The sequence below is a fragment of the Lipotes vexillifer genome, unplaced genomic scaffold (genome assembly GCF_000442215.2).
Source record: "Lipotes vexillifer unplaced genomic scaffold, Lipotes_vexillifer_v1.1 scaffold404, whole genome shotgun sequence".
NCBI lineage: Eukaryota > Metazoa > Chordata > Mammalia > Artiodactyla > Lipotidae > Lipotes > Lipotes vexillifer.
In genome coordinates, this window is record NW_006777380.1 from 383,563 (window position 1) to 396,812 (window position 13,250).

The 13,250-nt window shown below is 40.5% G+C and overlaps 1 protein-coding gene across 1 annotated transcript in view; it reads left to right on the forward strand.

Moving 5' to 3' along the window:
- CORIN (corin, serine peptidase) overlaps window positions 1–13,250 on the forward strand; it is a 267,765-nt gene that overhangs the window by 36,355 nt on the left and 218,160 nt on the right. The window contains 1 exon segment of the mRNA XM_007450971.1: window positions 12,979–13,179. Coding sequence (XP_007451033.1) covers window positions 12,979–13,179 — 201 coding nt within the window.

A 13,250-nucleotide genomic window follows, 5' to 3' on the forward strand; every position in this document is an offset into this window, starting at 1 on the left:
CCGGGGCACGAACCCGTGTCCCCCGCATCGGCAGGCGGACTCTCAACCACTGCGCCACCAGGGAAGCCCAAGAGCTGTTTCTACTGCTCTGGGTGGTGGTTTACCATTGGAGGATCTTTCCCAGTGGGGAGAAATCTGCTTGTATTTGCATTTTCAAAAGACAAAAGACCTGGATACACTATAGGGGACTGGAGGCATTAAAGAAATGAAGGCAGGGAGACAGTTTGGCTACTGGCGATTGTCTAAGTAAAAGATGATAAGGGTTTAGATTAAAGCATTTGGTGCACTAAAATCAATGGAAATCAAGACAGATTGGATTTTGGCATGAGGGAGAAAGAGAGGTCAGGGTTGACTCTCCGATTTCTAGCTTGGGCAGCCAGGTTGATTTTGGTGCCACCTGTTAATGTAGGAAGTAAAGGCAGAGGAGAGGGATGCAGGTAGATGGAGGGCAGGCTGGAAGCTCAGTCAGGACATGTTAAGTTGGAGATACTTGTGGAACAACCAAATACAGTGGAATCATAGTTTAAGTGCATTTATGGTGAGCAAATTCAGCAGTGCAAGCCGGGCCAAGAAATGGAGGACTGTAAGAGTCCAACACCTTACCTTCCTAAGGGAATTTCAAGGGAAATGGTGAGTCTGTGTGATTTCTGGCTTCTGTGCTGACTTTAGAATTTAACTCCCACCCCACTGTTACTAGTCTGAAGCTGGAACTATCCAGAAGGGAAGCTGAGAAGGGAGCCTGAGTGCAGTTATGAATGTGGGAGTCTCAGTGGAAGCAGCTGGAGTAGATGAACTGTTAGGAGAAAGGGCACTGATTAAAAGCTGGGGACATATGGGCTTCCCTGGTGGCGCAGTGGTTGAGAGCCCGCCTGCCGATGCGGGGGACACGGGTTCGTGTCCCGGTCCGGGAAGATCCCACGTGCCGCGGAGCGGCTGGGCCCGTGAGCCATGGCCGCTGAGCCTGCGCGTCCGGAGCCTGTGCTCCGCAAATGGAGAGGCCACAACAGTGAGAGGCCCGCGTACCACAAATAAATAAATAAATAAATAAAGACTATTAGAAGAGACAGAGGATGCCGGTGTTTAGGGGAGACAAGGAAACAGGAAACATCAAGAGATACCAGAAGTGTTGTTGGAGAAGAAGGAAAGGAACTGGGAAATGCTGGGCTCCACAGAAGCCAAAGGCAGAGAGATGGTCAGAGGTCACAGGGTGACAAGAAGAGGACAGAAAATGCCTTGGCCCAGGAAGTCTGCAGGTTTTCTATTGGGGTTTTAATCGCCCTGCTCCACGTGGTGCCAGCTCTGGCCTGCTCTCGGGCTAAAGGCAGGACAAACCCCTGAAACTCACCTCTGCCCCTCTCTTCTTCCGGGACTCCCCTCCCCTCCAGACTTGGCCTGCTTTTGTTTCCTTTCCGGTACTGTCGGGTCGTTGCTTTTTTGTGTTTTGTCCAGAGTTTATAGTTGTTATGTCTGGGAGGGTCTGTCTGGTAGACGCTCCCTCAGTCATACCCCTGTCATTTTTTTTTTTTTTTGCGGTACGCGGGCCTCTCACTGCTGTGGCCTCTCCCGTTGCGGAGCACAGGCTCCGGACACGCAGGCTCAGCGGCCATGGCTCACGGGCCCAGCCACTCCGCGGCACGTGGGATCTTCCCAGACCGGGGCACGAACCCGTGTCCCCCGCATCGGCAGGCGGACTCTCAACCACTGCGCCACCAGGGAAGCCTCCCTGTCATTTTTAACAGTCTCATTCTCAGAACACTGTGTGAAATGGCTCACACACTGTGAAGAATATTTCCTTTCAATCTCAGCGTGGAATGCTAATATAAGTTTAAAACCTATTTTTAAGTGCTTCAGAGCTTAGAGGCCTCTGAGAAGAGGCAGGGTGCTATTAAAACAATGCTTTAATTGGGTTTATTTGTTTGTTTATATATTAAATTTAAACATTTTTATCACTTTATTGAAATTTAATTTACACACCATACAGCTCACCCATTTAAAATGTGTAATTCAATAATTTTTAATATATTCACAGGTAAGTTCAACCATCACCACAGTCAATTTTGGGACATTTTCATTACCTCAAGAAGAAACTCTATTCCCTTTTAGCTATCTGTCACCCTCCCATCTTTCTGTCTCCCCTGTGCTCCAGCCCTAAGCAACCACTAATGTACTTTGTGTCGCTATAGATTCCCATATTCTGGACATTTCATATGACCATATGTGGTTTTTGTGACTGGCTTCTTTCACTCCACATAATATTTTCAAGGTTCATCCATGTTTTAGTATCTATCAGTACTTCTATTCCTTATGGCGAAATAATACTCCATTGTATGGATTTACCACGTTAAAAAAATCCATTTATCAATTGATGGACATTTTAGTTGTTTCCATCTTTTTGCTATTACGAATAATGTTGCTCTGAACCTTCATGTTCAAGTTTTTGTGCGGACATATGTTTTCATTTATCTTGGGCTTATACCTAGGGGTAGATTTTCCTTTTATCACTTATATGAGATTAGGAAGTGAACCAATTTGTAACCATTTCTTAGTGCTATTTTGGCTTATATGTAGGTAACCTTTAGAAAGTGGGTGTTTTCCAAACACCGTCTTCAAAAGCATTCTTTTCATAGGTTCTGCACCAGATGATTTGATATAGATATATTAAGTAATATCTGCCCAAATAAACATTTCCTGTTTTATAACTGAGATGTTTGTTGTTTTAATGAGCAATCAAATCATTTTATAGCTTTGTTTAAAAAACCTTTTTAGATTCTGCTAGCTTTTAAGAATGTTCTTTTTGGTTTGCGCTTATAATCCGTGCGCTTTCAAAGTTTTGTAGTTATTTCTGGGTCTGTAAGGGTTGCTAAGGGATGCTGGAATGCCAAATAACAGGAGCTCTAGCTCAAAAGGCAAAGAGATAATAGTGAGAAGTTTATTGATTAGGAAAAGATAATAAAACCTTATGCTAATAAACACAGATGCACTACGCGTTTCTAATTTTGTCTCTTTGGGCTTCTGGCATGCGTAAAGTCAAGGTGGCAGAGATTTCTAAAGATAAGAGAGTTGGACTTTCTGAATAATTATTTCAGCAGCAAGCTGTAGAAAAGAGCAATAGCAAATCGTTTCTCTCCTCAACCCCTTAAACTGAAGCTGGAGCTACAAAGGTTTCGTTTATATTTTATTTTATTTTAATTTTATTTTATTTATTTATTTATTTTTTTGCGGTACGCGGGCCTCCCACTGTTGTGGCCTCTCCCATTGCGGAGCACAGGCTCCGGACGCGCAGGCTCAGCGGCCATGGCTCACAGGCCCAGCCGCTCCGCGGCATGTGGGATCCTCCCAGACCGGGGCACGAACCCGCATCCCCTGCCTCGGCAGGCGGACTCTCAACCACTGCGCCACCAGGGAAGCCCCTCGTTTAGTTTAATTTAGTTTGGACTCTAAAATGAAGATTCAGGTATTTGAAGGAAATGGAAAGGAAAAATAAAGAGTAAGAAAGGTACAATATTATACCTGGGTTTTTATTTCTTCAGTTATAGTCTAATACTGAAGGGCCATGTGACCTAGAAGAAAGAATTTATAACTCAACGCTCGGAGGTCTGGGTTTAGCATCTTACTCTTCCATTTACTAGATGGGCGACTTTTGGTCACATGCTTTGCCTTCTCTGTAAGGTGGGGAATAAAATTCTTATTCATTTCAGAGAATTGTTATGGAAGTAAAATGAAATAATATCTGTGAAGGTGTTTTTATTTATTTAGTTTAGTTTAAAAAATTTATTTTCTATTGGAGTATAGTTGATTAATAACATGTTAGTTTCAGGTATATAGCAAAGTAATTCAGTTATACATATACATTCTATTCTTTTTCAAATTCCTTTTCCATTTAAGTTAATACGAGTGTTGAGCAGAATTCCCTGTGCTATACGTAGGTCCTTGTTGGTTATCTTTTTATTTTGGCTATGCTGCGTGGCACGTGGGATCTTAGTTTCCCGACCAGGGATCGAACCCGCACTCCCTGCAGTGGAAACGCGAAGTCTTATCCACTGGACCACCAGGGAAGTCCTCTTGGTTATCCATTTTAAATATAGCAGTGTGTACATGTCAATCCCAAACTCCCAATCTATCCCTTCCCCCCTGGTAACCATAAGTTTGTTCTCTAAGTCTGTGAGTCTCTTTCTGCTTTGTAAATAAGTTCGTTTGTATTATTTTTTTAAAGATTCTGCATATAACGATATCATATTGTGAAAGTGTTTTTATAGGTGACAACATTCATTATGAGAGTAAAAAATTGGTTTTTGCTTATGAATATTATTACTAATACTAGATAACTTGTTAATAAATAGTTCTCTTACACTCAAAAATTAACCAAAGATGTCCATTTTAACTCTATCTGTAAAGAACTAAAATCTGTGAACTATGACCCATCATCATAGTAATCCCATAATTTATAACCCCATAACCCTACAACCAAGCCATTGCCATAGTATAGTTTAATTGCTAATAAAGTAGCTAGGAAGGAGTAAAGTTGACCGACTGTTGGATTTGCAGTGTGATGCCAAGTTTCACTTGACTGTTAGGCTCAGGCCTGAGAGCCACTTTCAGAGACTCATTCCTCTCTTATAAGAGGTAAACTAGCAGTTTAGTTCTTCCATCACATGTTGTGCTTCCATCACAGGACTACAAGAGTCAGCTAGTACCATGGAATACTTGATCAGAGCTTGGACTGATATCTGCCTTAAATTATTTATAAATAATATAGAAATATTAGATATGCAACACTTAAAGTAAAATTATGTTGACATGTTGAGCAACATTGAACAGACATAAAATAGTAGATATAATTTGATACTGTTTATTCCTTTGTTGAATGCCTGTGAAATTCGAGGCAGTATCCTATGGGACTTGGGCACAGCCCTGAATCAGCCCATCCTCATGGGCTTCCTAGTTCAGTGAAGGAGGGACACCTAAAAATGACCACACAGTTGATTAGTTACCACAGAGGTAACTCCTATGCAGGAAGAGAGTTTCTTTGAGACAAGGTCTGACAGGGTCAGAATGTGGTCTGAGAAGCCTTCCCTGAGGGGGTGGCACTTTAACCATGACCTTCACCATGAGGATTTTGGAGTGGGGGAGTGGCGTGATTGATCTGGTTGGGGCTGTTAAAAGGTGTTTTTGACACCTGTCTAGAGAAAGGGTTGAAGTGGGCAGAGAATGTGGCAGGGGAAAAAATAGAAAGTTATTTCAAGTATCTTATAAATGTGGTGCTTTGGAGTATGGTCTGCACTTATTTTTTTATTTTTATTTTTTAAAGCAGAGGTCTTCTTAGAAGCCCATATGATTTAAATTTATTTATTTATTTATTTTTGGCTGTGCTGGGTCTTCGTTTCTGTGCGAGGGCTTTCTCTAGTTGCGGTGAGCGGGGGCCACTCTTCATCGCGGTGCGCGGGCCTCTCACTATCGCGGCCTCTCTTGTTGCAGAGCACAGGCTCCAGACGTCTGCACTGATTTTTGCAAACTATTATTCATCTCAGTTTGATTTCATCAAAGGTATGGTCCCCCCACATCTCATTAGAATGTTCTTAACTTTTTTTTCCCCAGCTGTTGAAGACTTGGTTTCAAAGTCTCGTCCACTCATCCACATCTAAAATAAATTTTGTTTTAGCCTTAAGCTTAAGAATGGCCTAAGGTTACCATTCCTAGTTTTCTTAATTCTATGTAAAGTCTATGTGAGACCTATTAATTTTTTATTTTTGTCATGCATTGAAGAAGAAAGAAATTATAGTGGTGGGAGTATAGGAAATATGGTAAAATAGTTTGTTTTTCTTGAACTCAAGAGAAATATTCCTCTATAAAAGTGACTTTCCTCTTCAAAAATGCTAGATGAGCTGGAGATCATTGAACTTAAATATAGTTTTTCTCTTACCGAATTTCTTAGCAGCTTGTGGCTTTTACAAGAATTTGGAATAAGAATCTTAACTTCCTATCTTATAGTGTTGTGTTTTGAATATCATTTTAAAATGGAAAACCTCCCAGATCCTGATTTCTTTTCACCAAAGCCTTAAGATTTTCCATGCTCTTTTATGACCTGACTCCACGTTCCTTATTTAATTCTCCAAATTCCTTTAATAATGCTGGTCTTCTGAGCAGATGCAAAAATATAGAGTTCTCAAACCTGAAAATATTTTTTCGTTAATTCCTTAAGCCTGAGGTTATGCATTATGTCTAAAGTTTTGGAAAGGGCAGTCTAAAGCCTTGCACTCAAAGTGTAGTCCGTGGATGCAGCAACAGCATCACTTGGGAGTTTGTGTGAAATGCAGAATCTGGAATCTTGGGCCCCGCTCCAGACCTGCCAAATTTGCCTTCTAATGAGATCCCCAGGTGATTTCTACGCTTCATCCAGTCCTTAACCCACTGCAATCTGACCTTTTCCTCTTCCTCTTCTTTTCCTACTACTAAGTCTGTTCCGAGGCCCCCAGTGTCCTTTTTTTGAATGTGCAGAATTTGGAACCGATGTGTGTTTGAACAAGAGTTTGAAATGGAGAGCCTGTGCTTTCTCTCTGTGTTTGTTTACGTCTGTTCACAATGAGCATGCTCATTTCTGGTGCGAACAATGCTTTCTTCCATTCAGATGTGACGCACAGATATCATCTTGCTCAGTCTTGACTGCTCTTCTGCTTTGCCTGGATATTATCATTTCTAAGTTTCCTTCTATTTCTGGCAGCTCTTTCTCTGTCTCCTTAAGCTCATCTTTCTCTACCTATCCAGTACATTTGGGGGCGTCTGTCCTAAGCGCTCTTCTCACTTTGCACTCATACGTCTCTAGACAATATCATCTTCCCCCATGACTTCCTTCATCATTCATGCATTCAACAAGTATTCATTGAGACTTTCACTGGTGCCAAGCATTCTGCTGGGTGCTTGAGATGCAGGCATGCATAATATACCTTCCGACCTTTGAGGAGGCAGACAAGAAAACAGACAGTTTCACTTGAGTGTGTATGTGGTATATGCAGAGTGTGCTCTGGGAACACAAAGAAGATGCACATTTGTGGGGAAGTCTGGCAAGGCCTTCTGGAGGAAGTGTTTAGATTGCCCCGGATTTAGACTTTTTTCCCCTTGAATGTTTCATAGCATTTTTTACTCAATGTATTTATAATAATTACAGTAACAAAAGGAAGCTTCTACAACTTTTATTTTTCATTCTCTATTATCTGTTGTATCAGTCAGGGCAGGCTATGCTATGCTGTGTAACACAAATAATTCTAATATATTAGTGGCTTAACAACAACGAAGGTCAGTTTCTCACTTGCAACATGTGCTCTGCAAGATGGCAGGGGGGCTATGCTTGTTCAGGTCATTAAAGGACTAAATTGATGGACCAGCCATCATCTTGAAGCTTTGTGGTTATTGTGCCAGAAAGAAAGAAAGAGAGCCCTGGAGTAACTTCTATACTTTTTTTATACTTTTAAAAAAGTATATAATGCAGCATCACTAATTATGATCACAATGCCGTACATTAGATCCCCAGAACTTACTCATCTTATAATTGGAAGTTCGTACCCTTTGACCAACATCAAAGATATCAAGAGACAGAATGAGGCAAAAGAATGTAACCCCAGCATGTGCCCTAGTAGAATGGGAGAGAATTGAAAATATTTGATGAATAACACTAACGCAACCACCCCATCTTGGTAAATATCTTCATTTACCCAGTAATTCAAACCGGAAACCTTGAATGGACCTCTGACTCTTTCCATTATGTTCTTACAATTTTGCCTCTGAAAGCTCTCTCCCAAATGTTCCCTTCGTTCTCACTGCTTTTGCCTTGACTCAGTCCTTCCTTTCTCACTTGGACTCTTGCAGTAGCCTTCTAACTGTCTGCTAGACTTAGCCCCTTTCAAGCATCACCCTGTTGCCAGAGTGATCATTATAACATTCTACCCCATTTAAGACTCTGCAAAATTTCTCTATCACAACAAGATCAATTCCAAACCTACGACAGGAATACCCTTCCCAGTCTGGCTTCTACTTCCTTTCAAGCCTTTTCTCTTGCCAGTCCCCTGTGTGCCAGCCATGTTTAATTACCTGCTAGTCAGCTTTAGCATATTTCCCCCTTTGCTCTATCTAGAAAGTTCTCCATTCCCTATTACTACAACTCCCTCTTCCCCACAAATGCTTGGCTCACACCTAGAAAATCCCTAATCATCTTTTAAGATTCACATGGAGGATCTTCTTCCCTAAGAAACCTTTCCTGACTTTCTCAAATGGAACGACAACTCCTTCTCTAGTTGTTGTCACCGGATTGTCCTATAGCATATCATTCTCAAAGCATTTGTATCACGGTCTGTAGTTTTAGGCTACGTGCCTGTCTCCCCCAACTAATCTATACACATCTCGATGATAAGAAACTCTTACTAAATTTTGTAATTTACTTTCAGCAGACAGTAAATACATAGTTCCTGGCACATAGAAAATGCAAAGTAAATGTGTTACCACATGGCTAGAGATATAAAGATAAGGAATTAATTTCAAACTCATAGCATAGGAAAATAAATTTTTTTAACATGCAGATGATGGTTGATTTTTTTTAACTTGTATACCTTGTCCAAAATGAGAAGGGTGTGTGGGTGTGTGTGTATGGGTATGTGTCATGTCCCAACTCAATTCTTGGGTAAAGTTAAATAACTTTTGTAAGCTTTGGTTTCCTTCCCTCTGAAACTTCATAAAGAAGAGTTAATTATACCATCTGTTTCATGGGATTGTTGGAAGGCTAACTCAATAAATGCCCATAGTGAGGATACTTAGTAAGGTGCCTGTGTTAGTTTCCTATTGCTGCTATAACAACTTGGTAGCTTAAAATAACACAAATATAGTACCTTAGAGTTATGGAGGTCAGAAGTCCAAAATTGGTCTCACTGGGCTAAAATTAAGGTGTCGGTAGTACTGTATTCCTTCTGGAGGCTCTAGGGGCCAATCTGTTTTCTGCCTTTTCCAGCTTCTAGAGGCTTCCTGCGTTCCTTGGCTTGTGGCCCCTTGCCATCTTCAAAATGAGCAATGACCCATTGAGTCTTTCTCACACTGCATAGCTCTGACACACACTCTCTCACCTACCTCTTCTGCTTACAAGAATTCTATGACTACCGTGGGCTCACCTGAACAATCCAGGATAATTTCCCCATCTCAGATTCCCTAACTTACATCTGCAACATCCCTTTTGCCATGTAAGGTATGTAAAGTAACCTATTCACAGGTTCTGGGACTCGGGATGTGGACATCTCTGGGGGGAGCATTATTTTGCTGCCACAGTGCTTAATCCATTCATTGTAAATGATCAGTAATACTTGTCTATTATTGTTGGAGATGCAGACTGTTTCTTAAACATTGTTAAATAGAGCTGTGTTATAGCTGAAACTCTTTTGAACCGTACAGCCTTGATGTAATGTGGCCTTCTATTAATAACTTAGCATGAAAGAGTCACAGTTATTTTACTCCAAAAGTGGGTTAAGTGATTCGCTTTTGAAAATTACCTTAGCCATTTTATTATGCTGGGATGCACTTAGAGTAAATTACCTTAGCCATTTTATTATGCGGGGATGCACTTACAGTAAAAAGAAATTGGCATTTATTTAACAGTACCTTAGGACTTCCCTGGTGGTGAAGTGGTTAAGAATCCACCTGCCGATGCAGAGGATATGGGTTCGAGCCCTGGTCCGGGAAGATCCCGCATGCTGCGGAACAAATAAGCCTGTGTACCACAACTACCGAGCTTGCGCTCTAGAGCCCGCGTGCCGCAGCTATTGAAGGCCACGCCCCTAGAGCCCGTGCTCCGCAACAAGAGAAGCCCCTGCGTGTTGAAAAAAAGAGTAGCCCCCCTGCTCACCGCAACTAGAGAAAGCCCATGCGCAGCAACGAAGACCCAGTGCAGCCGAAAATAAAAATAAAATATAAAAGTACCTTAGTAGCCCTAAGGAAGACAATTTTACTTTCATTACTGTTACTGTGTAGTAATGACTAACAGTTATTGAGAACTTACTGTATGCCAGGAACTGTTCCAAGTGTTTATGTATGTATTGACTGATTTGATCCTAATGGCCAGCCCAATAAGTGGAGGTACTTTGATTTTCCTTATTTTATGGCAGTTGAGAGTTTGCCCAAAGTTTCAGGGCTAGTAAGTAGTGATGGGATTTAAACCCAGGTGGTCAGGCTGTAGAATCTCTACTTTTAACCACAGCACTGTTAAAATAGGAATGTGGAAAAGGATGGGGCAACACTGAAATAATGAACACTCTACTTTGGGCTGATATCTCTCAGCATTTTTGTAGCTCATCGTGATGTAGCTTGACAGTATTTAGTCTTACTGAATTCTAGTTTTTGTGCTTTTAAAAAATGCATAATAGAGGACCAACTGTGAGTTGAGAGTTGGTTAGTTTCCAGAGATGCTTGAAAACAAATGGTCTAGTCAGTTTAGGCTTTTAAAGACAGGTCCTTTAGGCTTGTTGTCTTTGTCATTCTCTCAAAAATATAGTTTAGGGACATGAGCTGCAGCAACTACCGTATATCATGTGTTATCTTTCTATTCTGCCAACTTGCTTTGATACGGAGAGTTTAAGAGCAAGGAAACTGCTTTTTTTTTTTTTTTTTTTTTTAAGGAAGTTTTTTTTCAAGGCAGTGTTTCCTGAAAAAGTTGGTGTTTAAAGAATATTTTAGAGTAAACAGAACAGATTGAAGTTGTTTTTCAAGGCAGTGTTTCCTGAAAAAGTTGGTGTTTAAAGAATATTTTAGAGTAAACAGATATTATTAGCACTTTCACCACTACGGTTAGGTGAAAAAGTTAAAGGAAAGATTATTAATAAGGCTAATCATTACAAACAAAATGTTAAGAACAACTGTTGAAATATTTCATACGATAAGGAACTCCCTTTAAGTGAATTACACAGGGATATAACTGAGGAGTTGGCATTTGCTCAAAGTGTGTTGACAGAGCTGGATGCTGACTTATAGGGTCATTGTGATAAGTAAATTGATTTTATGGGTCTTATACATTCATTATAGCCATGTTAGTGGAAATAACACGTTATGTGCAAAATCTCTATGCCAAAATAAGCAAAGAAGAGAGCAACTAATAAGTGAAAAATAAAATTATATCTAATTAGTAAATTTTTCTTTATGAATAAAACACACATTATATAGAGAACAAATCTATCGCATACATTTATCTTGATCCAGGATCACTTCTAAATCATTTTGAAAATCATAAACAATTAAGTGAAGTCTTTCATTTCACCTACTGCATTTAATATTTATTCATAATCGCACAGTTCGGGGAGTGTGTTACCTGCACCATATGGTCATGATTTAGCTTTTACACTCCACCTTTTGACTTAGAACCCTGTTGACCTTAGCTAGAAAACAGCTGCTTTTCTATTTTGATTTGTAGTTAATGTTTTCCAAGTGTCAAGCACATGTAGAGAAATTTTTTCTGTAGACTGATATTAAACATTTTATTTATATTTCTTTTTTTTTTTAATGGTCCATGGGCTGTTTGGAAAAGTGAGAGCCAACTAGAGCATTCACTGTAAATGCTTTTAGTAAAAAAAAATCTCCCTTGGGTATTTCTATAATGGATCAGTATCACATTCATTTATTTTAGTGGCATACTCAACCAGAGTGCTATATTCTGGAAACACTCTGTTGCCTATATTTGACTGAGTTAAAAATACATGATCTCTTTCAAAGTTTTCAGGTTTTCTGCCCAAAGTTAAAGCTAGGGGATTCCCAATAGTCTTAGGTTGGACTCTTTATTTTGTCCATGAATAAATACCTTGAGAAAGTGACCAGTTGATAATCTAAGTTTAATGCCTGTTTCTCATAATCAAATTTATAGCTTCTGGTCGAAGATGAAGATAATATAGTTTCTTCTTTTAGTTTTGCTAGAATTGGAGTTTTACTTTTTTGTGGGGGGGGGGTTTTCTACGAGTCTTGGGAAATATTTGAGCCCTATTATTTTTATTATCTGTTGGGTGTAGTTCACTGAAATTTAGTGCCAAGTGTGGAGAAATAGAAGGCTGCAGGTAAGCTGGCACTGTTGTCCTTTGTGGCAGGTAGAAAGATAGGGAGAGCTTGTGTCCTGGGTACTGAGGAGCCTAAAATGATGTGTGAAATTGAGACACTGAGAAAGCAGGAAGGAAACACTGTAAGATTTGCCACATTTTATTTGTGGTGAGTCCCAGGTGAGGTAGAATTGCCCTAAATTCTTTGGACATTAGGAAACCTGGATGGGAGACTCAATTTCTAAACCTTTAGCTCTTGAGAAGCAATAGCCACCTCACAGGGTTATGTGATCTATGACAGAAGAGAAAGTACTGGTTGTCTCGAGAAGTGGATGGTCTTGCTGGCCATCATTTTCTCTTTGCGTTTGCCTGAGAAAGCAGCTCTAGAGTTTCCCTAATACGTTTTTTAAAATAAATATTTCTAGACAGTTCTCTAGCAGTCCAGTGGTTAGGACTCCACACCCTTACTGCAGGGGGCACGGGTTTGATCCCTGGTTGGGGAACTAAGATCCTGCAAGCCATGCAGTGCAGCCAAAAATAATAAATAAAAATAAAATAAGGGACTTCCCCAGTGGTGCAGTGGTTGAGAGTCTGCCTGCCAATGCAGGGGACACGGGTTCGAGCCCTGGTCCGGGAAGATCCCACATGCCACAGAGCAACTGGGCCCGTGAGCCTCAACTACTGAGCCTGCGCGTCTGGAGCCTGTGCTCTGCAACAAGAGAGGCCGTGGTAGTGAGAGGCCCGCGTACCACGATGAAGAGTGGCCCTTGCTTGCCGCAGTTAGAGAAAGCCCTCGCACAGAAACGAAGACCCAACTCAGCCAAAAATAAATAAATAAATTTATTAATTAAAAAATATTAAAATTAAAATAAAATAAAGTAAAATAAATACTTCTAGTAATGTTTTAAAATATCTTTTTTTGATCTTTCAGGAACATTAAAAAAAGCCTATTTTAAATCAAACGGGAGTGAACCTTTGGTCACCGATGGTGAAGTCCATGTGTATGATGTTATTCTTCCAAGTACAACTCATAATGAGAGCACCAGGACATCTACTGCCAATCCCACCCAACACATTCCAGCCTGGACTATGGATGCTTCTCTCCCAGGGGACCAAAATCACAGGAGCACAAGTAAGTCTGAAGGTACTAAATAGCTGGGCCCTTTAATGTCTGTGGAACCCACAGGTAGATTTTTTTTTTTT